The 27,021-nt window shown below is 43.8% G+C and overlaps 1 protein-coding gene across 1 annotated transcript in view; it reads right to left on the reverse strand.

The window, feature by feature from the left end:
• LOC123856552 (beta-galactosidase-1-like protein 2) overlaps positions 1-26,078 on the reverse strand; it is a 54,985-nt gene extending 28,907 nt beyond the window's left edge. Inside the window, exons 1-5 of the mRNA XM_045892719.3 lie at positions 25,993-26,078; positions 12,485-12,682; positions 10,787-10,855; positions 10,139-10,234; positions 8,330-8,438 (exon numbers count right to left, since the gene is read on the reverse strand). Of these exons, the coding sequence (XP_045748675.1) occupies positions 8,330-8,438; positions 10,139-10,234; positions 10,787-10,855; positions 12,485-12,682; positions 25,993-26,078 (558 nt within the window). The remainder of the gene's footprint in view (positions 1-8,329; positions 8,439-10,138; positions 10,235-10,786; positions 10,856-12,484; positions 12,683-25,992) is intronic.
• Between the last annotated feature and the right edge of the window lie 943 nt (positions 26,079-27,021).

Genomic DNA, 27,021 nt, shown 5'->3' on the forward strand with positions numbered 1-27,021 from the left:
CAATAACATACAGAGAGGTGGAGCTATAAAGGAGTAGTTTTTGTGTGTGATTGAAGTTTAGTTGGCACCAATATAAAATAGAATGTCATAACTTTAGGACAGTATTTGTAATCTCCATGGTAACCACAATGAAAATATTTATAGAATATACACACAAAAAAATGAAAAGGGAATTAAAACTTGTCACTATAAAAAATCAACTAAATACAAAGGAAAATAGTAACGGAGGAAATATGGGAGAAAAAAGCTACAAAACATAGAGAAAATAACAAAATGACCAAAGTAAATGTTTCCCCATCAGTAATTCCTTTAAATGTAAATGGATTAAACTCCCCAATGAAAAGACCTAGATTTAGAATTGAACAACACTATAGATCAAATGAACCTAACAAATATATAGAGAACAGTCCATCCAATAACACAATACACATTTTTCTCAAATGTATACACATGGGATATTCTCCAGGACAGATCATATGTTAAGCCACAACACAAATTTTAATAATTTTAAAGACGGAAATCATACAATGTATCTTTTCCAATCACAATAGAATGAAACTAGAAACCAACAGCAGAAAGAACACTGAAAAATTCACATTTCAAATTCCAGAAATATGTGAAAATTAACACACTCTTAAAAACAACTAATGATTAAAAGAAGAAATAACAGGGAAATCAGGAAATATCTTGAGACAAATGAAAATAAAAATTCAACATAAACTTATGGGATGCAGCAAAAGCAATGCTAAGAGGGAAATTTATAGCTGTAAACACATTAAAAAGGAAGAAAGGTCTTAAGTCAACACCTAACTTTTCACCTTAGGGAACTAGAAAAAAGAAACAAACTAAACTGAAGGGTAGCAGAAGGAAGGAAATATTAAAGATTAGAATGGAAATAAAAAGAGATAATAAAAAAATAGAGAAAAAGCAACAAAACCAAGAGTTAGTTCTTTGGAAAGATTAACAAAATTGACAAACCTTTAGTAAGATTAATTAGCATAGCAGCATTATTCACAACAGGCAGAAGCAACCTAGGTGTCCTTGATGAATGAATGGATGAACAAAATATGATACATACAAAGGATTATTATTCAGTCTTAGAAAGGAAGGAAATTCTGACACCTGCTACACGTGCTACAATGCGGATGAACCTTGAAGACATGCTAAGTGAAAGAAGCCAGTCATAACAGGACAAATACTGTATGATTCCACTTATATGAAGTACCTAAAATGGTCTATTTCATAGCAACAGAAAGTAAAATGGTGGTGGCCAGAGATTATGGAGAGGGGAGATAGGAAGTTAATGTTTAATAGATATAGAGTTTCAGTTTGGGAAGACGAAAAAGTTCAGGAAATGGATGGTAGTAATGTTTGCACAATGATGTGAATGGATGTAAGGCCAGTGAAATCTACACTTAAAAATGGTAAGAGTAGTAAATTTTATGTTATGTATATTTTGCCACAACGAAAAACAAAATAATTATGTTATACCCAGATTTTTTTTTAAATATTTAAGAATGCTTCTGAGCCATATTCCTGGCATGACCATCCCTACAACCCCACCTCTACCTCCAGCACCCAATCTACTACAACCTGCTGGATCATCTCAGTAATCCCAGCTTCCTTACAAAAATCTAGGCTAATAATTTCCTGGCTTCTTACTTCTTTCATGATTAGGGCTTCTAGGCTTAAGAAATAAAAATACAAGATAGCCAGTTAAACTTGAATTTACCAGGTGGAGGAGCAAGATGGTGGAGTAGTAGGAGACCTAAATTTCGTCTGGTCCCAGGAATTCAGCTAGATAGGGATCAAACCATTCTGAACACCTACGAATTCAACAAGAGATCGAAGAAAAGAATAGAAACAACTCTCTGAACAGAAAAGCGACCACTTTCTGGAAGGTGTCTTCTGATTTGTTTAGTGTATATTTTCTGGGGACATTGTTACCCTGTTAGCATTTTGTTCTCTCATTCATCTATTCTCCTCTGGACAAAATGAAAAGATGGAAAAAATCACCTCAACAAAAAGAACAAGAGGCAGTACCAACTGCCAGGGACCTAATCAATACGGACATTAGTAAGATGTCAGAACTAGAGTTCAGAATGATGGTTTTAAAGATACTAGCTGGGCTTGAAAAAAGCATGGAAGTTATTAGAGAAACCCTTTCTGGAGAAATAAAAGAACTAAATCTAAGCAAGTCAAAATCAAAAAGGCTATTAATGAGGTGCAATAAAAAATGGAGGCTCTAATTGCTATGATAAATGAGGCAGAAGAGAGAATTCGTGATATACAAGACCAAATGATGGAAAATAAAGAATCTGAGAAAAAAAGAGATAAACAACTACTGGATCACGAGGGCAGAATTTGAGAGATAAGTGATACCATAAGATGAAACAATATTAGAATAATTGGGATCCCAGAAGAAGAAGAAAAAGAGAGAGGGGCAGAAGGTATAATGGAGCAAATTATAGCAGAGAACTTCCCTAATTTGGGGAGGGAAACAGGCATCAAAATCCAGGAGGCACAGAGAACCCCTCTCAAAATCAATAAAAATAGGTCAACACCCCGACATCTAATAGTAAAATTTAGGAGTCTCAGAGACAAAGAGAAAATCCTGAAAGCAGCTCGGGACAAGAGATCTGTAACCTACAATGGTAGAAACATTAGATTGGCAACAGACCTATCCACAGAAACCTGGCAGGCCAAAAAGGACTGGCATGATATAATCAGAGCACTGAATGAGAAAAATATGCAGCCAAGAATACTATATCCAGCTAGGCTGTCACTGAAAATGGAAGGAGAGATAAAAAGCTTCCAGGACAAACAAAAACTAAAGGAACTTGCAAACACGAAACCAGCCCTACAAGAAATATTGAAAGGGGTACTCTAAGCAAAGAGAGAGCCTAAAAGCAACATAAACCAGAAAGGAACACAGACAATATACAGTAACAGTCACCTTACAGGCAACACAATGGCACTAAATTCATATCTTTCAATAGTTACCCTGAATGTAAATGGGCTAAATGTCCCAATCAAAAGACACAGGCTATCAGATTGGATTAAAAAACAAGACCCATCAATATGCTGTCTGCAAGAGACTCATTTTAGACCCAAAGAAACCCCCAGATTGAAAGTGAGGGGGTGGAAAACCATTTACCATGCTAATGGACACCAAAAGAAAGCTGGGGTGGCAATCCTTATATCAGACAAATTAGATTTTAAACCAAAGACTGTAATAAGAGATGAGGAAGGACACTATATCCTACTTAAAGGGTCTATCCAACGAGAAGGTCTAACAATCGTAAATATCTATGTCCCTAACATGGGAGCAGCCAATCATATAAGCCAATTAATAACAAAAGCAAAGAAACACATCGACAGCAATACAATAATATTGGGGGACTTTAACACACCCCTCACTGAAATGGACAGATCATCTAAGCAAATGATCAACAAGGAAATAAAGACCTTAAATGACACACTGGACCAAATAGACTTCACAGATATACTCAGAACATTCCATCCCAAAGCAACAGAATACACATTTTTCTCTTGTGCCCATGGAACATTCTCCAGAATAGATCACATCCTAGGTCACAAATCAGGTCTCAACAGGTACCAAAAGACTGGGATCATTCCCTGCATATTTTCAGACCACAGTGCTTTGAAACTAGAACTCAATCACAAGAGGAAAGTCAGAAAGAACTCAAATAAATGGAAGCTAAAGAGCATCCTACTAAAGAATGAATGGGCCAACCAGGAAATTAAAGAAGAATTAAAAAATTCATGGGAACAAATGAAAATGAAAACACAACTGTTCAAAATCTTTGGGATGCAGCAAAGGCAGTCCTAAGAGAAAAGTATATAGCAATACAAACCTTTCTCAAGAAACAAGAAAGGTCTCAAATACACAACCTAACCCTACACGTAAAGGAGCTGGAGAAAGAACAGCAAATAAAGCCTAAACCCAGCAGGAGAAGAGAAATAATAAAGATCAGAGCAGAAATCAATGAAATAGAAACCAAAAGAACAGTGGAACAGATCAATGAAACTAGGAGCTGGTTCTTTGAAAGAATTAACAGGATTGATAAACCCCTGGCCAGACTTATCAAAAAGAAAAGAGAAATGACCCAAATAAATAAAATCACAAATGAAAGAGGAGAGATCACAACAAACACCAAAGAAATACAAACAATTAGAAGAACATATTATGAGCAACTCTATGCCAGCAAATTAGATAACCTGGAAGAGATGGATGCATTCCTAGAGATGGATCAACTACCAAAACTGAACCAGGAAGAAATAGAAAACCTAAACAGACCTATAACCACTAAGGAAATTGAAGCAGTCACCAAAAATCTCCCAACAAACAAAAGCCCAGGGCCAGATGGCTTCCCAGGGGAATTCTACCAAACATTTAAAGAAGAATTTATACCTATTCTTCTGAAACTCTTCGACAAAATAGAAATGGAAGGAAAACTTCCAAGCTCGTTTTATGAGGCCACCATTAGCTTGATCCCAAAACCAGACAAAGACCCCATCAAAAAGGAGAATGACAGACCAATATCCTTGATGAACACGGATGCAAAAATTCTTACCAAAATACTAGCCAATAGGATCCAACAGTCCATTAAAAGGATTATTCACCACGACCAAGTGGGATTTATCCCTGGGCTGCAAGTTTGGTTCAACATCCGCAAATCAATCAGTATGATACAATACATTAATAAAAGAAAGAACAAGAACCATATGATCCTCTCAATAGATGCAGAAAAAGCATTTGACAAAGTACAGCATCCTTTCTTGATCAAAACTTTTCAGAGTATAGGGATAGAGGGTACATACCTCAATATTATAAAAGTCATCTATGAAAAACCCACAGCGAATATCATTCTCAATGGGGAAAAACTGAAAGCTTTCCCCCTAAGGTCAGGAACGCGGCAGGGATGTCCACTATCACCACTGCTATTCAACACAGCATTAGAAGTCTTAGCCACAGCAATCCGACAACAAAAAGAAATAAAAGGCATCCAAATCGGCAAGGAAGAAGTCAAACTCTCACTCTTTGCAGATGATATGATACTTTATGTGGAAAACCCAAAGCACTCCACCCCAAAACTGCTAGAACTCATACAGGAATTCAGTAAAGTGGCAGGATATAAAATCAATGCACAGAAATCAGTGGCATTCCTATACACCAACAACAAGACAGAAGAAAGTGAAATTAGGGAGTCAATCCCATTTACAATTGCACCCAAAATTATAAGATACCTAGCAATAAATCTAACCAAAGAGGCAAAGAATCTGTACTCAGAAAACTATAAAATACTCACGAAAGAAATTGAGGAAGACACAAAGAAATGGAAAAACATTCCATGCTCATGGATTGGAAGAACAAATATTGTGAAGATGTCTATGCCACCTAGAGCAATCTACACATTCAATGCAATCCCTATCAAAATACCATCCACTTTTTTCAAAGAAATGGAACAAATAATCCTAAAATTTGTATGGAACCAGAGAAGACCCCAAATAGCCAGAGGAATGTTGAAAAAGAAAAGCAAAGCTGGTGGCATCACAATTCCAGACTTCAAGCTCTATTACAAAGCTGTCATCATCAAGACAGTATGGGACTGGCACAAAAACAGACACATAGATCAACAGAACAGAATAGAAAGCCCAGAAATGGACCCTCAACTCTAGGGTCAACTAATCTTCGACAAAGCTGGAAAGAATGTCCAATGGAAAAAAGACAGTCTCTTCAACAAATGGTGTTGGGAAAATTGGACAGCCACATGCAGAAGAATGAAACTGGACCATTTCCTTACACCACACACAAAAATAGACTCAAAGTTGTTGAAAGACCTCAATGTGAGACAGGAGTCCATCCAAATCCTAAAGGAGAACACAGGCAGCAACCTCTTCGACCTCAGCTGCAGCAACTTCTTCCTAGAAACATCACCAAAGGCAAGGGAAGGGCAAAAATGACCTATTGGGACTTCAGCAAGACTAAAAGCTTTGACACAGCAAAAGAAACAGTCAACAAAACCAAAAGACAACCGACAGAATGGGAGAAGATATTTGCAAATGACATATCAGATAAAGAGCTAGTATCCAAAATCTCTAAAGAACTTCTTAAACTCAACACGCAAAGAACAAATGATCCAATCAAGAAATGGGCAGAAAACAAGAACAGACATTTTTCCAAAGAAGACATCCAAATGGCCAACAGACACATGAAAAAGTGTTCAACATCACTTGGCATCAGGGAAATCCAAATCAAAACCTCAATGAGACACCACCTCACACCAGTCAGAATGGCTAAAATTAACAAGTCAGGAAATGACAGCTGTTGCACGGATATGGAGAAAGAGGAACCCTCCTACACTGTTGGTGGGAATGCAAGCTGGTGCAGCCACTCTGGAAAACAGTATGGAGGTTCCTCAAAAAGTTGAAAATAGAGCTACCATATGATCCAGCAATTGCACTACTGGGTATTTACCCCAAAGATACAAATGTAGGGATCCGAAGGGGTATGTTCACCCCAATGTTTATCGCAGCAATGTCCACAATAGCCAAACTGTGGAAAGAGCCAAGATGTCCATCGGCAGATGACTGGATAAAGAAGAGGTGGTATATATATACAATGGAATATTATGCAGCCATCAAAAGGAATGAAATCTTGCCATTTGCAACGACGTGGATGGAACCGGAGGGTATTATGCTGAGTGAAATAAGTCAATCAGAGAAAGACATGTATCATATGACCTCACTGATATGAGGTATTCTTAATCTCAGGAAACAAACTGAGGGTTGCTGGAGTGGTGGGGGGTGGGAGGGATGGGGTGGCTGGGTGATAGACATTGGGGAAGGTATGTGCTATGGTGAGTGCTGTGAATTGTGTAAGACTGTTGAATCACAGACCTGTGCCTCTGAAACAAAGTATATATTGTATGTTTTAAAAAAAAAAGAAGAAGAAGAAGATAGCAGGAAGGGAAGAATGAAGGGGGGAAATTGGAGGGGGAAACGAACCATAAGAGACTATGGACTCTCAGAAACAAACTGAGGGTTCTAGAGGGGAGGGTGGTGGGGGGATGGGTTAGCCTGGTGATGGGTATTAAAGAGGGCACGTACTGCATGGAGCACTGCGTGTTATACTCAAACAATGAATCATGGAACACTATATCAAAAACAAATGATGTAATGTATGGTGATTAACATAACATAATAATAAAAAAAAATCTGGGGGCGCCTGGGTGGCTCAGTTGGTTAAGCGACTGCCTTCGGCTCAGGTCATGATCCTGGAGTCCCAGGATCAAGTCCCGCATCGGGCTCCCTGCTCAGCAGGGAGTCTGCTTCTCCCTCTGACCCTCCCCCTCTCATGCTGTCTCTCTATCTCATTCTCTCTCTCAAATAAATAAATAAAATCTTTAAAAAAAATCTGAAAAAACCTTGAATTTACAATGAATAAATTTTTATATAAATTATGAATATTTTTAATGTAGGTATGTTCCATGCAATATTTAAGACATATTTATACTAAAAAACATATTCCTTGTTTATCTGAAATTCAAATTTAACTGAATACCCTGTGTTTTATTTGCCTACCCTACAAATGGTCAAGTAATTCCTTTGATCTATATGTGCTGTGAACATTCCAAACCACTGACTCAAGAGCAATTTTTATAGAGGTACTAATTTTTTATAAATGTACTAATTTCTCAGCATGACTCTTCTAATTTTTATATAAGCTATTGGATTGATTATTCCTATTCCTGCCTTTTTATTGCTTCCAAATATTACATGCAATGATAAGATACTTTCTCCCCAAAATTCATTTTTATCACCTATGTTTTGAATAAAATGTATACCATACACAGCCCCTTTTTGGTAGGTAGCAAAAGATGTACCATGAAAAATCATCAACTGTTATAACTACAAAAAGTCCTGCTGTCTTACAGGTAAGGGCCCATCCACTTACGCTCCTCTCCATGTAGGACTGAGCCGGTTAGTACACTATTGGGACACCAGTTGGTGGGTTTTTCAGTTACCAACACACCACATGTGGCAGCTCTGACACTGTCTGGATAAACGTAGGTCCTTGCGCCTGTCTATCCCTTCAGCACTATACCACCTAAGACAACACCGAAATACATCTTTTAAAAGACAACTATTACAAACCCGTCCAATTATAGATCTCAGGCAGTGGGGAAGAATGCACTCCTGTGTTGGAAGGAACTGTGAGCCCCTGGTCTGAGAGCTCCCCTAGGACTATTTACTCCCAGTAGGAAGACAGTTGAAGATCAAAGAGGATGCTCCTCGCTTTTACCTGGAGTGGCACCACCCTGGACATCAGGTGATCAAAATAAAGGTCCACTGCTTCGGTGAAGCCCTTGTAAGTTGTTCTCAGCCTCATGCCAGAGTCTTGGAGTAACCAGCTTGAATAAAAGGGGGGGTGGGAATTAGTTGCACTGTTTGTGGGTTTGTCCTGGGCAGGATGATGGTGGGGAGAAAAGAAGCAGCTTCAGAGTCCTGGGGGGAGCGGGACCATTCCCACGCCACTACCTCCTCAGCCAGAAAGGCAGGAGATTGTGCAAATAGATCCAGAGGCAAACTCTGCCACAGCTCCAGCCCCACACTCTGCACTGCTTCCCTACAAAAAGACAACCTGCACTGCAAGGGATTTTATTTCCAGCTTTGTGGCTATTGGTCTGGCTGCCAGTCAGAGTGAGAAAAGCTTTCCACTGAACTCAAGCCCAGTGTTGAAGCATTTATTCTAACATCTCATTACAAAGGGGTGAAGCCAAAGGGGTTAAGGAATCACTGGGGCCAGATGTAACCTTCCAGTGTCACCCAGAAAACCAGGCCTGACACAGAGGCCATGAGAGGCTAATCCCACTTCTCCCCACTTCTCTCTAGGCTGACCCGGGGGGGCTCATTAGCATCAGCCTCCTCAGCTCTTCAGAGCTCAGCTCAGGGGAGTTGCTGATGAGCAAGAAAAGGTGAATGCTTCCCACAACCTGTCCATTGTGATCGTATTCCCCAGGTGTACACAGATCATTCCTCCAGAGCTGGAGTCAGGAACTTTTCCTTCTCACTTGAAATTCTGAGAAAACACTTATATTTTCTTATAAAGGCTCTGATGCTTCTTGTCCTAATTTGGAAGTCCTGAACAGGGTCAGGAAATTATCAGTTTATGTTAGGTAAAAATGTTTAAGGAGAGAGCAGCTTCCTCTAGATACCTCCACCCTCTATGTCACCTAAAAGGGTCTAGCTTCTCATCAACACTGGGCCTCTGCTAGTTTGGGCCTCCCTGGGGTGTGCCCTAGTGCCAGGACCTGAATGGATAGTGCTGCCCAGGAGGAGGGCTGAGTGCTGGAGCTCCCGCTGCTTCTGAGCTAACACTTAAATCCTGTCCTCCTCCTGGCAGCTCCGGCTGAGCCAGAGGACATCGCTGACACACAGATTTCTAATCCCTAGGTGCAGGGGGAGGGCACTCTGGCTGTGTGCACAGCCTTGTCAAGGGCACAGAGACAGAGAAGTGATCCTAGAGAGCGAAGGAGATGGAGGTAGAGCCTGCTTGGGATCCCTAGGGAAGGGATGGGTCACGCTGGAGACGAGAGAGAAAACAAGGCCTGGCCTGGTGGCTGTGCTGTGGGGAGAGGCCATTCCCGAAGGAGACCACAAGGCAAACAGGACCAGCCTTCTCCCCCCTTGGGGCTGCATGGGGTAGGGAGAAAGTGGATCTAACCATCTGGAACACCCTGAGGATGGGAAAGATTATGCCTATTAAAAGAAAGTCTTTTTGCTGAAAATTAACAGTAATGATGAGGACAAGGAATGAATGTGGTACCAGGTGATTACCGTCCATATTTCTACTCCATAATTCATTAAAGCCTGAGATTTGAAGATAAGACAAAACAAAAACAATAATTTGTTTCTCTTATACTTTATCAAATAAAGTGACATCATTTAAAATGGGCTCCTTTGGGCATCACTTATTCTGAAAAGGAATTTCAGTACAGAATGAAGAATATACTTTAGTAGCAAAATTAAACCTCCATTTGTGATTACCGTTTTTCAGAAGCACAGAGGTCCAACTCAAGCCACAGCTGAAGCCCCTCACAGCCCCACTCACCTGGGCAAGCCCCCGAGGTCAATCTCACTGCAGATGTAGGGGCCTGGACGCAGAATCACCCACAACCCGATCTCCGCAGCCATCAGCACAAAGGCCCTAGGGAGGTCAGTGTCAGCAGCTCTCAAGACACAGAGGGGATGGTGGGGACAAGCCCAGCATCACAAGGTGGTGGAGCTGCCCAGCTCCTCTCCTCCCTCCCTTCACAGGCCCTGGGAGCTGGGTTCACACTTGCTCCCAGCCCAGGACCTTCTGCACAGCCCCACTGGGGGCATAAGGAGGAAGGGCATCAAACAGGGTATGGGGGGGTCCTAACAGTGAACCTGACCCCAACAGCCTTGCTACCATAGAGGGGCAACCCCTGTCCCAGCACAGATGGCTGGCCCACACTGCAAAGCAGGGCAGACACTGGGGATTAGGCACCTCTGGGCTGCAGTGAAGAGGTCTGGGCTCAGAGGAGGCAGACCCAGACCCCCAGGAGTAACAGGTTCATGGAGAGCATGTGGGTCCCATGAATAAGGCTCCCGACCTGCCTCTCTCTGGCTCTCAAAGCAGAACCAAGATGGTCCCATGGTTCCTGATCAACCCCAAGGGGCCACCTCTCTGCCTCCCCACCCCAGGCCAGGCCATAGAAGAAGCAAGAGCACTTACTCCAGGTCCAGGTTCCCAGAGAAGTCAAATTTGCCTCTTTCTGGCTCATGGAGATTCCATGGAACATAGCTGTAATATAAGATAATTACAGGAATGAGCTTTCATTTATTCCACTTTGTCTTCTAGATTACCTTCTTTACCCCTAAAACCCATTATGATGGTTGAAGATGTATTTCTTAGATACATGTCTTAATGGTGTCAGGATTGGAACCAAGAACTAAGTGAAGAGACTTAGGGACCTTAGAGTATCCAGAGCTGGTCCCTGGGGAGCTAATACCTCATCTCCTTAGGAGAAGGGAGAGAAGGCCAGTAAGATTTGGGTGAAGCATAAGATGTGACCACAGGTGAGCTTGAGCATGCACTCCCCCCACTTCCTCCCTCCCTCCCCATCTCTCCCACTTTTTCTTCATCAGAGAAAAAAAAAAGTAACTTCTTAAGAGAAAAAGTTAAAAGTAAGATAAGAGGAAACCTCAGTGGTCAGTCCTATTTTTACTGAAGCAACCAAAATTCTGAAGAATTCTTTCCTTATCTTCTCTTTAGAAGATAAGGAAATAAAATAAATTCTTTAAGGGGCCCAACTCAAGAGGCAGAGGTAACACAGCAGCTCCTCCCCTGGACTCCCACCCACCCTTAGCTTCCAGTGGAGCCCTTTCCAACTGTAAAGAATGTGCACAGGTAAAGGGGGAGGAGGTTTGCTTGCTTCCAATTCAGACTCAGGAGTTCCCTGTTTAAGAAAATACAGATTACCTAGCTTTTATAAGGTAAAATGCTTAGCCTGCAATATTCCCACAAGCTTTAGGAGTCCTGTGATGTGTGAATGTACCCCCAGGACCAGAATTTACATATGCAAATAAATGGATCCTTTTAAGTAAACCTTCTGGAAAATCATACATTTGTTTCATCTATGCTGTGATGGCCCAGAACATTCTTATAATTCTTCTTAGAAATTGTCTTCAAAGCTAGCTCATGAACCACTCAAGAAAATCCACATGCTTGATCTGTAATCATATATTTTTGCCTGAAAACAGCTTTCCCAAGGAAGCTATTTTGAAAAAGATCACATTCATTTGCTGAATAAATTGGGGGCTGGAGTGCTTGTTTAAAAAAAAAAAAATTGGAGGGCGCCTGGGTGGCTCAGTTGGTTAAGCGACTGCCTTCGGCTCAGGTCATGATCCTGGAGTCCCGGGATCGAGTCCCGCATCGGGCTCCCTGCTCAATGGGGAGTCTGCTTTGTCCTCCGACCCTCCCCCCTCTCATGTGCTCTCTCTCTCATTCTCTCTCTCTCAAATAAATAAATAATAAAATCTTTAAAAAAAAAAAATTGGATAATTTAATCACCTCCTACACCTACACTCACCTCCTTCACTGTATTCCTTTGTACGCCATTGCTCTTCCTATTCCTCTAAAGCTTATACATCCATCCTGTCTTCTCATCCGCACTAATGGGGAGTGCTGTGCAGGTGAGGGAAGGAGGCTGTCGAACCCGGCAGACTTATCCAGAGGGGTGGGCTCCTCCTATATTTTTCCCCACAAAGGTCAGCCTAAAGATTCTCTTCAGGGACAGCTCACGTGCAGGATCTGGCAGGGCTCCCCCCATCCTGACACAATGGAGACCTACAGTCTGGGGTGCCTTGAAGAAGCCCAGGACACAGATGCGACAGATGCCAATGCTTGGTGGTGGGGTGAGCCAGCACTCACGTGGTGAGGGTATTCAAGCCACAAGCTTTCATCTTCAGCAAACGGTCCTTCCAGTATTCCTTGGGCACCCGGAAATAGTGCATGGAGCCCCCGAAGATCCAGAAAGTGGAGTCCTCCAGCATGAAGTATTGGCCATTGGCCTGCAGCCCTGACTGCCGGTGTCTTAGCCACGCAGGGAGCAGATTATACCAATCCAATCTGCAAAGAGAAAAGGCAGCCGAGAAGCTTGGCTCATCCTCACCAGTAAGCAGGGGTACAGAGTCTTAGGAGAGAGGCTTTTTCTCCTCCTCCACAGGCCCTCTGCGTTTCTAAGAGCTCCTGCTTCTGAGTCCTTCAGAAAAGGTTCCCCACCCTCCGATTTAGCCACACCTTAGAAGGAGTCTTTCTTCAGTACACTCATCTGCATCCCACTGCAGGGGAAGAGCAAGCTGAGGCCATAGTCAGGAACAAGACAAACACAAAGGTCAACATGAAAACTGTGCTAACAGGAGAGAGGACGAGGTGGGGGCACACAGCACGGAAAGGGTATTCTCAGGGGCGTGCGGGGTGCCTAGGGCAGGTTCCTACAATGGCCAGCTTGTCCAGGCCATTTGACTAAGCATCAAAGAAGCAGCTATTTCAAATAGTACCTCTGAGCCGCCTCATGGTCATAGCTGCCCAGCCTGAGATGCAAATACCTAGAAGGAGGTATCTGGGTTAGAAACAGCATCTGTTCATTGACCAACATTCCAAGTATTAATTATTATCTAAAGATCAAGTTCAAGAGATAATCCAGCACAACAGAGAGCCCCACCTGGGAGGGCTGTTGGAAAGTGCTAGTCCCTAAAAAAGTAGGTCTTGGGGAGTCCCCTCAAACTGATCCCCATGACTAGAATTCCTTCCCTCTCTTTCCTCCCCCGTCTCCAAAGACCATGAGAGAAACCCAGCAAGAGATGCTGGGGGAGCCAAAAAATTTAGGAGTTTGGAGTCAGAAAACGGTGAGTAGCTCTGAGGGGAAAGCAAATTTCCGTTGGTGCCTTTTCTGCACCCACTTTTCATTACAGTTCCTGACACTAGAGGGCGTATTGCCCCTCAGGGCTCTTCTGCATCAGAAAGCTCCCTAAACTGCTGCCTATCGGTCTTTCCATTCATTTTGTAACACTAGCTAAAACTGTGCCACTGAGAGACATGCTCTGCTTAAGGCCCAAATTGCTCCACGCAATCCATATCGATACACACTGACGGTGGACTGTCATCTCTTAGAAGAAACAGAGATGCAGGAGCCAAAATTAGGCTAAGAGCTTCAATCTTGATTCTGGATTCAACAGTTCTGTGTCCTTCAAAGGGGCAGCTCCTTCACAGAGCTTTGGCCTCCATGGGGTCCAGGAGTGGAGATCATGGGGGCAGAGGGCACATGCATGTCGCACATCCCATTGCTGACTCTCCTAGTATGCTTATGGGATGAGCCATCCCTTCCACTCTCTCTCCATCTCCGCACAGCCCTGTCCTCCTGCTGCGTCCTTTTCCTACATGCCAACCAGCTTCTCCTCCGCTTACAGTGCCAAGTGCTTCAGCTCGGAACATAAACGTGCATACCCTACACTGTAAAGCAGCCAGAGCCCTGCTATTGGTGGGAAAATTTTTAATGGCATTTAGTGAAAATCCACTGCAGGCGTGCATGCTCCTCAGGAAGCCGGCTCCCATCCTACCAAAGTTCCTCCAAGCCACAGACTTCACGGTCCCTATAAGGCATCCTGACACATACAGTCTTCTCCACCTCCATGCACACTCAGATAATTACAAGTCGGTGTCATGCTGTGCTGTAAGGCAAGCACAAAGATAAGGCCAGGGCTGGCCTCTGGGGCATGTGATCCATGCAGTCCACACAGGGCCCCAAGCTCAGAAGGCTCCCTTGCAACAAGTAGTTAAATAAGCCACAGAGATCTAATCCACAGTATATTGAATATAGACTATATACTATAATTATGTCATGTGATAAATTGTTAGAGTGGCAATCACATTACGATATATAAATGTATCAGAGCACACACTACACATGATTTCAGACACACTATCCCCATCCTGAAATTCTCAATGTTTTTTAGACAAAGGCCCCACATTTTCATTATGCACCGGGCTCCACAAATTAGGTAGTCCTAGCAATGGCAGAGGACAGTAGCTGAAACACACACACACACACACACACACACACACGTAATTGTCAAATGAAGAAATTATCTGTATCATCCAGGTGGAGTCAGAGAAAGCTTCATCCAGAAGATGACATATTCACAGGTTTGAAGGCAGAGAATATAAGAAACCCGAGGGAACTAGGGGCAAAAGCATTAAAAAGTGAAAGCGTATCTACTCAGGGAATGGCAAGCAGACAGGTGAAGAGGCTGTGTGAGCAGGCACCCCAGCCCGGGCCCCTCCGCAGCGTGGGCCTGGCGTGGGCACGCACCGCTGCCAACCACCTGCTAGTCTACAACTGGTACAGAAACGGAGATAATTTTAGAGCAATGAGGGTCATGTCTGTTGAAGCTCATCATAAAAGACTGGGGCATGTACTTTGTGGATCTCTTCATTTCCTTTTTCTAGTAATGCGTTTTCAATGTCTTTGATAAAGTAACATTGGGGGGAAAAAAACTTTTAAAGAAGAAAAGGAAAATGATTCTTCAGCACCGAGAGATTGAGAAATATTGCTCGAGACCAGAAACAACAGTCTGGCCTCGGGCAGTTGTGATCAGAGCTGGGAGGACAAACATATTGACCAGTTCGGTTTAACAGGCTTAGTAACCAAATGGGATGCAGGACGCGTGAGACCAAAACAGCGTGAAATTGCTTCATCAGCAGCCTTCCCAGCACTTGGCTGAAGTCGACTACACGACTAGAAGGGAGGTTTGGGTTTAGCCACCACGGTGGTTCTCAAAGCTGGCCCCCTATCTGAATCACCTGGGAAGCTTAAAACTAAGGAATGTGCAGGCCCCACCCCTGACCAATTAATGACGGTGGAGATGGACCACAGGGATTGGTAGTTTTTACAAGCTCCTCCACAGATCTGGGTGAGACTGAGCTCCTGGAAGGTGTTACAGGAGGGCTTGGTGGCAAATCAGGGACCCTGATGGCCAGAGATGGGAGAGCAGGAGGCCAAGAAGACAGAAGTGCCACAGACATCACTGACCGCTTGGAAATTTTGTCAATGGCCACTCATGGGCAAAAAAAATTAATTTGACCCCTCCTTCCTACTTCTCACAGCCCCCAGGACCCAGAACTCCTGGTGCTCTGCGGACTGTAGTTGTATTATAGTACGGTTGAAATGGTCATTTGTGGATAACCTGGGGACCTAATTATTGTTTTCTTTCTCTAAAGAGAAAAGTTCCATGTTCCAAGTGACTTAGAAAGGATATTTCAGAATATAGTTCTAGGGGCACCTGAGTGGCTCAGTCGGTTAGGCCCTGGGATCAAGATCTCAGGGTCATGAGTTCAAGCCCCGTGTTGGGCTCCACACTGGGCATGGCACCTACTTAAAAAATAGTAATAATACAGTTCTTCCAAAGGACCATCTATATGGGGAAGCAAAAACAAGAACAGTATCTGTAAGAGGAGGATCTGGACATGAATCCCGGCCCCACCCTTGTAGCACGGCCACCTTGGGTCAGTGACCCTAGCTCTGTGGACATGAGTTTCTTCCTCTGTGAAATGGGGTGCATGCCTGTCCTAACTGCTGTGAAGGTCAGATATTAACGGAATACTCTGTAATGTGCTATAAAAGAATTTTGTCACTATTTGAAATAAGTTTATTTTTGCATGTTTTGCATATTAGAAAGAACAACCTCAGTGGGGTTTTTTTATGTCCTTAATATGGAATCATCCCAATTTTTCCATTCTTAACCATTTAATTTATTGTCTAATCATATTTTATATGCAAGATTTTGTGCCATCTTATTACAATTTCTAAAATTTTGCAGTGAAAGGTCTATCCACCAGGATGCTGTCAAACCAATCCAGCAAACCCCAGGTGTGGGCCAAAGCCACCCTGCCTCCTGTCTTTGTGCAGCCAGCAAGCTATGGATGTCTTCCACATTTTTAAGTGGTTGGAAAGAAACCCAAAAAACAAGATTTGGGGGCACAAAAAATTATATCAACTTCACATTTCACATTTCAATGTCCATAAATGGTTTTACTGACACCCCTCCATGCCCACTCCTTTCAGTCCTGACTGTGGCTACTTTGGGGCACAGTGACGTTGCTGGGATAGACACTGCAAAGCTGAACACATTTACTATGTGGCCCTTTACAGGAAACTTTGCCAACGCTGCCCTAAAGGATGAGGCCTGGGATACTCAAAGGAGGCTGCAGGCCCCCCATGACCACTGTCGGGGCCTCCTAGCCACCTCCTTGGTCTGGCTCTTCTCACTACCCCCCCACCTCCCCACCCCGACTCTTTCCTTTGGCCACAGGCTCCTGGTATGCCGGCTGTGTCTGAAGTCTCTCATACTGCAGGCACAGGAGAGTTTGGTCTCCCTTAGTTTTCACCATATCTGCTCCAAAGAACACACTCTGCCTTCTTGCCTCATGGACTCACTAGGCTTTACATACTCTCCCCACCTGACACCCCCAGGCATTCCCTCAGGTGCCCCACCCTCCAGGCTAGCCCCAGGCTAGAATGAGGAAGAACTGATGGACAGATTCTCTTCTTAAACACAGGGGTATATACTGACAGTCCAGTGGTAAAAATACACACATGCACACACAAAATCTCATTATTTTTAAAGACAGTGAAAATACAATTTAGCAATCACTCCACTGGGCAGCACTCCTTATTCACTGGCCAGAACTTCAAAACAACAATCTCCAACTCACCAAGCTCATATCACGGACCTTAGCTTTTGTTTAAGGTGTCTCCCAAATGCTGTGAGAGCCTCCCTCTCCGCACCCACTCAGTGAAGAGGTGTAGACACGGTTGGAAACGCACTCTGCGACCCCTTGTTCCAACATACTCCCTGCTAGTAACACACTCTCCCTAATCTGTCCCCTAGCAGGTACCTAGTCATTAGGAAACCTCCTTCTGGGTTTATGTCTCCAGCTGTGGTCTGCACCTGCAAAGTATCTTCATCTGGAGTTTGCTACAAATGCAGAAACTCGGGCCTTAACTGAGACCTGAATCAGAATCTGCATTTCAACCAGAACCCAAGGTAAAGTTTGAGAAGCACTAATCTGTATCTTGTCCTTTGATATATGTGTATATATAATCTCTTCCTGGATAGAGCTTCTATTTGCTACTGTCTTTATGTGCTCTTATTTTCTAGATTTTTTAAAAAATATTTCCTCTCAGTGCTTATTACGAAGCATGAAGCTAACACTGCAAACAACAAAAGCTAGCCCATATCAAATTCTAAATTCTGGAGAATTCAACTGTTTTCTTTCTGAAAATCTTCTGGTAGGTTACTGAGTTTTTAATATATTAATGAAAAGGATGAATTCACTGAGAAAATGGGGATGATAAATGTGGGGTTTCTCCAAGGAATTCACTGTGAGAAAATGAGATAATTACACATTAGAGCTTCATAAATGAGAAAGCACCATGCAAATAGTTGTTAATACTGATAACAGTCATTAGTACTAGTGATCATAAATTAATAATAACCCCATGCTTCCTCAGTAATTAACTCAGTAATAACAAAATAAAGAAAGTGGAAACTAGGTGGTTACACCAGGTCAGAGAGACTTTCCTTCTAAATTAGGAGCTGTGATAACCAAATCCTTAGGAAACCCTCGTTTCTGTTGCTTTTCCCAGTGAGCAAGCAATTCATGTTAAAACTTTTTTTTCTTTAGATTGTAGAAAGTTTTAATTGGAAAGCTTTTATTTATTTATTTAGATTGTGGAAAGCTTTTTTTTTTTTTAAGTAATGTCCGCCCAATGTGAGACTCGAACTCAAAACCCCGAGATCAAGAGTCCCATGTTCCACCAGCCAGCGAGGCGCCCCTTGTTGAAACATTTTTTGTTGAGACCAGGGCATCTGCCTTCTTTCTGGCTGGAGCATATATTACTTTTTCCTGGAAATTTTGTTGCCTTTGTATCTTTGCTTCATTGTAGGCTAAGTAAATTTTCAGTCTGAGAATAAACTGAAGAGCAGGCCTTGGTCACTGACCTGACCCATCCTCAGGTTTGCTCTGCTCAGAGCCACACTCTGTCCACAGTCCACAGTGAGGTTCCTGGAAGAAGGCACATGTGTCACAACTTCTGACAGGGCCTCACACCATGTAACAAGACCTCTGTATTCTGGTCACTACCATCCTTTTCGGCAGATGATATTAGGTTGTGCAAGCCAGAGACACAACAACAGGTGACAGCGGAAACCATAGGCAGAGGACTTGGGGCCTGAGTTCCCTATGGTCAGGAGTTGCCATCAGGCAGTGACTGGGAGGATGCTGAGGGTAGAGGAACGAATCCTTCTTATACTTTATCACTGTCGTGGATCATGATGACAAAGGACACAGTGCAGGCTCCACACAGGCCGGATGTCATTAGACATGGTCAAAAGTGCTGGGTTAGTATGCTTGAATATGGAAAAAAGGCAGATGAGCTGGTGACAAGCTTACAACCTCTTTCATGTGAAATGGGCTCCTGAATTGATTCTCAGCTCTCAGAGACGGTCTTCCAGGTGCGGTGGGAGAAGAGCCAGATCCAGTCACCTACTTGAACGATCTCCTTGAACAGAGTGTGCTAAAGATCAAGGCAGGTCTGAAATGACTCTTGCCCTGCCAGAAGTCATCCCTGTGTCACCTGTAAATCCTGCAAATATTGATCAGTAATGGGGGCCATTGCAGGACTGGGAGGCTTCACTTGGAGTCACAGCCGTCTCCTTCAGCCTTCTGTCATACCACACAATCTGACCAGATTCAGACAAGGTAGTATCCACCCAACCAGATGGGGCAGAGAGAGCATCATCAACTTCTGAGGCATATTGGCCCCCAGCAGAGACCAGGCAATGCCCATGCAATTTTAGGCTGGCCAAGGGTGTGGACAAGCTCAGTACATAAGGTAGGAATCTGCAGAAATAGTCCTCCAGTTCACAGAGCATAAGTCTTCGCTGATCCTAGGGATTGGTTATTTTGTCACTATACATAATGTATACTTGAGAGATAACTTACAAATCCAATTTCCAGGTGCACTGTGATCCTACTAGGGCTACCCTAAGCAGAGGTTCACCTGCATCTGAGTCCAATGCATCATATTAAAGACCAAGAAAACACTCACCTCTTCATTCATTCAAGTGGTCATGCCCAGAGACAATTACTTAGATGGCAGTTATGTTAAACTGCCCAAAAGACACCATTATGCATAGAAATCTCCTTACTTGGATCTAAAATACAAATTTCTAGTCATCACTCCAAGATTCTGATATGGTTACAGGTTCCCATGAGGTCCCATTGCCTTGGGCATTCCATTCCCTACAACTGCCCACTTGAGGATATTTCGGCCTTACCAGTCTTTAGCTGTACACTCCTCCCTCAGCAGGGGAGCTTGAGGGCCTAAGGAAGGCGCTGCCCACTCTGCGGCCCAGGCCAGTGCCCTTAATGCCTCTAATCCAGAATAACGGCTCTTGGATCAATCCTGGAACCCCAAGGACTTCAACCCCAGCAAAATGGAACTCTGTCTTTGTAGCTGATCCAGCTTCCTGAATGTGATCCTTGGCCTGGGCTCAATGCTTTAGGCTCCTGCTTTGCTGGAACAGCATTAAATATTTCCAAAGGGCTTGAACCTTCCATTCCAAAAGCTAGTATACTCATTTTGCAGAGATGCGAGGTCATTTTGCAGCATTTTGCAGGTCAACGGCACTACTGCAACCTTAGTACCTCTGTCCTTCCCTCTGAAAAGGCTTCTTGGTAAGCCAGGAAATGGCCTAGCACCCAGGCTCCAGCAAGTCAGGCCAAGTGGCTGTCTACATGATCCAGGGACATGCTGCTGGTTCAGAGGGCAATGTCTACCAAATACTGCAGGAAGTTTAATGAACACTTATTAGACCAAAACCTTGAGACCCATTGGTGAAGCAACAAATATGCTCAACTACATATTAACAATAGTAATCAACCACATATTAATAATAAAAAGTATCCTGATGTTATATGACAGAAATTTTTCATTTGGGGGAAAATTTCCATTATGGCATCATAAATAAAAAAGGGTTATATCCCAACCTAGAAAGGGGTGAAAATTCTGTTAGATAGCCTAAAAGACTCTATTGATAGCAAGACTCTGCTCTTAGACTATGGACTCTGAGAAACAAACTGACGGTTCTAGAGGGGAGGGGGGTGGGGGGATGGGCTGGTGATGGGTATTAAAGAGGGCACGTTCTGCATGGAGCACTGGGTGTTATACGCAAAAAAATGAATCATGGAACGCTACATCAAAAACTAATGATGTAATGTATGGTGATTAACATAACATAAAAAAAAGACTCTGCTCTTAGAGATGCTTGTGGAATCAGAATAGAATGATTTGTGAAACAGAGGAAACATAAATATGTGCAATATTTTTTTAAAATCCACCACATGAGGCTTATGTACATAGATATGTAAGAGATGGACTAGTTCTTAAAGATACAAAGAACCTATACACATGAAAAATAAACAGAATTTCCCCTTCAGACTATAGAGCTCAGAATCTCCCTCACATTGATCCAACAGAAATAGAATGTGCTATTTTACTTATTTTAACTTATTTTTACTTACTTATTTTAAATGTCTATCAGGATTAGGGGCACCTGGGTGGCTCAGTCGGTTAAGTGTCCGCCTTCAGCTCAGGTCATGATCCAGGGTCCTGGGATCAAGCCCTGCATTGGGCTTCCTGCTTAGCGAGGAGTCTGCTTCGCCCTCTGTCCTTACCCCCTCACTCGTGGGCTCTAGCTATCTCTCTCTCTCTCCAATAAATAAATAAAAATCTTTAAAAAAAAAAAAAAAGTCTACCAGGATTTAAAATGAATACCTCGTATGGTCAGCAATGCTAGGGACAGAAATATACCCAACAGATATTCATTGCAATTTGGGGGTTTTTTTTGTTGTTGTTTTTACTTTATAGTATTTTAATTCCAGTGTAGTTAACATACATTGCAACTTTGCAGTAGCTAAAAAAATTGCAAACAATCGATGCCCATCCACAGGGAACTGTTTGAATAAATTATACCCCTAACGGACAAATAGGGTAATACATATAGCTGCCTTCTTATATGCACAGAATATCCCTGGGAGAAACCATTATTAGTAATCACCTCTGGTGGGGCGGAGAGGAGTGCCTAAGGGCCAGGAGTGGGGGCTTTATTCTCCTCCTTATATTATTTGAATATTTAATCCTTTACATAGATTACTTACTCGCAAAATAAACTTTGCAGGAAAACATGTTTTTGAAAGGAAAAATGCCACTATCTGTCTTGCTGAGTGTGTGACTATGAAAGCAGCATCACCAACTAAGAGTCTCTACCTAGTAGACCCCGTCAAGAGTTATTTGCTTCATTACCATTAGCCTCTAAAAATACCCTTGCCCTTCTTTCCCAGAAGTCTCACACAATGGGAACTCTTTTTCAACATGGCCTTTAATATCCAGAGCAAAAGACTTAAGCAACAAATAAAACTGAGTGGGGAGGAAGCAGCAAATGTCCCTATACCAGAAGAACTGTGCTGGATGATGGGGGAGGGACCAGGGAGATGGGGGCTGGCCTCCAGAGTCTTTTTCAGGTGCTAAATGCTCTGAAAAGACCTCTCTGAACTCCAGCATCTCCTGAATCTTCATTAGAAGAGCATTCAAGGTGATATAATGGAACTCTGAGTCATTTCATCAAAGATTAAGTGCTTTTATTTCACTTGCTACTTCCTTGACCCAAGGTACAGAGAACTCTTTGGCCAACCTTCTGATACTTCTTCTGCCAAGGCTGTGCAGCTTTTTCCCTGAATCTCCTGGGTATCCCAGTCCCTTTAATCACAAATACAGTAATAATGTCCATGCTCTTGCTCTAAGACACTCTAGTCCCCTTCAGTTGGCTAGTATGGCAGTGAAAGAATCCCAATGCCAACTCTATCTTCCCAGAACAGTGTGGTTCAGACATCCTACCTCTCTCTCTCTTTCTCTCTCTCTCTGACTGAGCCACTGCCCAGGTAGCCATGTTTCTCCACTTGTGTCAGATAAATGACTACCTGCTGAAAGAGACACTTCCCAGATGCTGAAAACTTCACTATTAGAAGATGAAAGGAACAGTGTTCAAAGAGTTCCAACATTCCAGGGAATATGACTCAGGCTTCACAGGGTAGAGTCCTAGAACAGGCAAAGCTCATAAAATCAGTGACCGCACAGAAGCCCAGGAAAGGAGGCACAATTTGCCCACACATCCTTGGAAGGCAGGACTGGCCATGATTTGGATCAAAGGTGACCAGGTCATGTTGCTAAGTCATCCACCTTCTCTAAAAAGAAGATTTTGATAGGCTCTTCTTCTTTCCTTCAGGAAGAGTTTGGGGTCTAGAATCCAGATAATGCCACTGTAGGAGCACTGAGTGAGGTAGAGCTGAGCAAACAGATGAACTTGCCTTTAAGAAGGCATGATGCAGGGTACCTACCTGGCCAATTTCCTCTCCTGACTTTTGCCAGCTAATATATCAGGTATAAGAGATGCAGAGTTCATTGTATTATTGCTCAGTGATGTATTTATATTAAGGAAAAGAGTCATGAGTGGGAACCATGCCTTGATCATATCAAGCAGGCATTCTTGCGTTCATGGAGTGGGAGGAGGAAAGACAAGGAAAGGCAACTAACTCAGACATGGTTCCCACTGATATGCATCAAAGATTTCCAAATAATATACTGAGTGAAAGAAGCCAAATCAAAACAGAGTGCATACTTTAGGACTACATTTCCATAAAACTCTAGAAAATGCAAACTAATATATGGTGGCAGAAAGCAACAGATCAGTGTCCTTAGGAGTGGGGGAGCAGAGAAGGGCAGGAGAGAGAGATGCACAAGGGCACAAGGAAATTTCTAGGGCTGATGGATATTTTCACTCTCTTAATTGTGGTGGTATTTTCACAGATGGATATGTGCACCAACACTTATCAAACTGTACAAGCTAAACATGTACAGCTTATTGCATGAAAATTATACTGCAATAAAGGTAAATTTCAGAACATCATTCAAGCTAAAAAATATCAAAGGTTGAAATCATCCTCAAAAGTCATCTTGGTCCTCCGATTTCTTGGATGTGATATAGTCAAACAGCTATGAAACCCAGCCCAAGGTAAAGTTCATGGGAAAAAACAAAAGCTGGAGCCCAGCAGACACCCGCTACCCAAATACCTGCCTTCTGAGGTACAGGAAAAGGCTGATTCTGACAGCTCAGTTCCACAAAGCTGCCAGCTGAGTAGCCAATTCCCATGTGACCTATATTCCACTGGCCATATCCACATTACCAGCAACAGCTGGGAGGGGTCCCCACCTCCCACTCAGTTAATGATCCAGTCAAAGCTAGAGCAAGGCAAAAAGAGGAAGCAACAAAGAGTGTATTCTCCTCTGTCCTCCAGAGGTAATCCTTGGTGTCCAGCCCATGGCAAAAAGCCCAATACCATGAGGGTAATAAAATTAAAAAGATGCCCAAAAGACATATTCTGAAGGACCCTAAGAGATGGCCCTGAATTTGGGTCAGAGCTTCTCTGGCCTCTGTCTTACCTGCTGAGAAAGGAGGGATATCAGGAATAACAATGACTTTACTGAGCATTTCAAATTATTTCCTCAGGCTTGAGTTGTAGCTATTCCCAGGTACCTCCATCAGCCCCTGACTGACTCCTGCTATGGCCACGCCAACCCAGGTAGGGACATGGTTAACTCACCTATGAGAAGCTCAGGCTTCTTCACCGCCAGTCAGCTACCTGACACCTCATCTTCTTTCCTGCCAGACACCAACAAACACCCAGCCTCCTTCCCACACCTTTTCCTGTGGACTATTAGGATGCACTACCTGGCCCAACTCAAGCCCCTCAGAGCTGCCCCTCAATGCCCCTGCATGGATTGCCATATCCTTGACCTCCAACAATGGGCAAACCACATGCTACTTGCACACCTCTGGCCTTTCTCTCTGGGGTGTGGGCTCCTTGATACCCTGCTGCATGCTGGAGGCTCCTGTTGCCTCTGCTTTGAGTAATCCTTCTGGGCTTTGCATCAGCCTTGCGTCAGGAGGAAGGCTGAGCATCCTACAAGAGCCAGGATCAGCCTTCAGAGAGGAATGGATTATAGATCACTGACAAGATGGAAAAAAGTCTTGGGAACAACTCGGAAAACAAAATGCCTCTTAAGTTTTCTGGGCCCCAGAGTGAGAAGAGCACCATTTCTTTCTCTCAAACAATATTATGACATCCTCACCAACTCCAAAGCCAAGAAGATGTAAAACAAAGACACATGTCTTAAAAAGGTGGAAATAGTTTCTGAATGTGTTCTGTGGCAGCAAAAACATTCAAATATTCATCTCCATCAAAAACTTCCCTATCTCCCAGAGGAGAGTCAGAGAAACTAACAAAGGGGATTGGAAGAAGCAAAAGATAAAGCTGAAGGGGTGGTGTGTCTGCCCCCACATCACCTGCTTCAAACTTAACTTTCAGTGCCAAAGCATTTGATACTGCTGGTCTGCTTTCCCAGCAACACTGGAGGTTTTGAATATGGAAAGTGCCAGCCATCGATCTGAAAGACATGGTCAGGACTGTAGAATCCTATAAATAGATAACAGTTTACAAAAGTTCTGGGCTAGGGCACCCACACAGGCTGTGGGTAGGTCCTTCTACCACTAAACACAACCACCTGTCAAACATAACACTTTGTAAAAGGGGGTTGGGAAAGAGTGAGCTGATGACTGACCAACGTGGGCAAGTGGAGAGAGAAGACATCAATCCTAAAGTGGGGCTAGTAAATCCAGGGTTGAGGATCTTGATGGACCCAAAGGACAGCGATCTCATGACTGCGCTGGGCAGGTGAGATCGACCATAGCTGTGAGCCCTGGAGCTCTGGCTTCTGATGAATAGAGAAGCCTCTCAGCAGGCTTGGTAGGAAATGTGGGGACCCGGGAGAACAGGAGAAGCGGGCTCCCCAAGGAGGACTAGGGGCGGAGCAGTGATCGGGGGACATCTGAAAGAGACCTGATGGCTAGCTCTGCTGGCCTTCCCAGAGAGCTGGAGTATCCACGAAGAAAGCAGAGCCCGGGCATCACAAGCTTCGAGAAAGTGGGGAAGCTCGACACAGACGCTAGGGATTGAGAGAACAGCACCTAGTGTCACCCGTAAGCCTGGATCTCGAGGCAAGAAGCAGAGTGTCTAGTGGTGGAGAGGGACGCCAGACCCAACAAAGAAGAGGCCGGATACCCATTCCCGGTGGGGAATCGCGATTCGCGGGACGCGGACTCCCGGGGTTGCCTCCCTCAGGTGAGAGGGGAGACGCAAACTGCGGGTGTGGAAGGCTGAGGTGTCTGGAGTCCGGCAGGTGCCGGGCGGGGATCTCTCACCTGCAGAGCACCAGGAAACTCAAGATCACCAGCAGCAGGAGTCCGAGTGTGCGGCCCGGCTTTCGCCCGATGCTCCACTTGCCCATCGCGCGATCGCGCAGCGCGCAGGGACCGCAGCTCGCACTGTAGCCGGGACTCAGCCGCGCGCGGGAAGCTCGGGACGGGGGGGCGGGGCCGCACTCTGGTCGCCCGGGCGACCGGACCGCGTCCCGCCCGGCTCGCAGGCGCTCATTGGCTGAGGCCTTAGGCCCCGCCCCATTCGTCACCGCCTAGCGTAGCGGGGGCGGAGCCTGCAACGGAGGCGGGGCGGGCTGCCTCCCGGAGCAGTTTCCAGGTCCCGGAAGGTTCCCGGGAGGCTCTGGGGGTCTCCCCCGCCCACCTGCCCCTAGTCTCAGGGAGGCGCTGGCTGTTTCTATTTTACTTCACGAGATATGCAAACAGGTGCAAAAATACTGGGCCAGTGTTGCCCAGTCCTTGCGCATCGTAGAGCACACCCCCCACCTCGCTACATTAGCAAGCATGTATTAAAGGCGCCTGCAAAGCCAACACGATGTTTTAAAACAATTCAGATTTTGAAGAAAAAAAAATTTGAAGTAGTGAAGTATCATATGAAAAGTCAGAACATTGTAGAATTTCCTTTAGACATATTTTATGACTTAGTGTAGCATGAGGGGTGGTGAGGTGGCCAAGAAGGAGCACCAAAATATTTCGTGCCTTTAGTTTCTTATTCTGGTCCTGACTCCCAGCACTTTCAATTTTTTATCTTTAAAAAAAGTCCAGATAAAACCCTCAAATTTTATGCCCTCAAATTCTTACGGGTACAGAATTATGTCACAAAGGATACTGTGTAATATTTGGGCAAACTTATGCTTTCTAAAAATCATATACCCAATTCATCCCAAGAACAAAATTCAGGTTTTACTGCAAAAAATCTGAAACATTTTCTAGGAAGGCTAAAGTTTTTTCAGAGCATCCGAGTTTCTAGAAAATATCCCCTGTTGCATGTTTCAAAACCACTTCCTACACTTG

This window comes from Mirounga angustirostris, unplaced genomic scaffold (genome assembly GCF_029215605.1).
Source record: "Mirounga angustirostris isolate CCGP_5_RB_7025 unplaced genomic scaffold, mMirAng1.0.hap1 SCAF_13, whole genome shotgun sequence".
Classification (NCBI taxonomy): Eukaryota; Metazoa; Chordata; class Mammalia; order Carnivora; family Phocidae; genus Mirounga; species Mirounga angustirostris.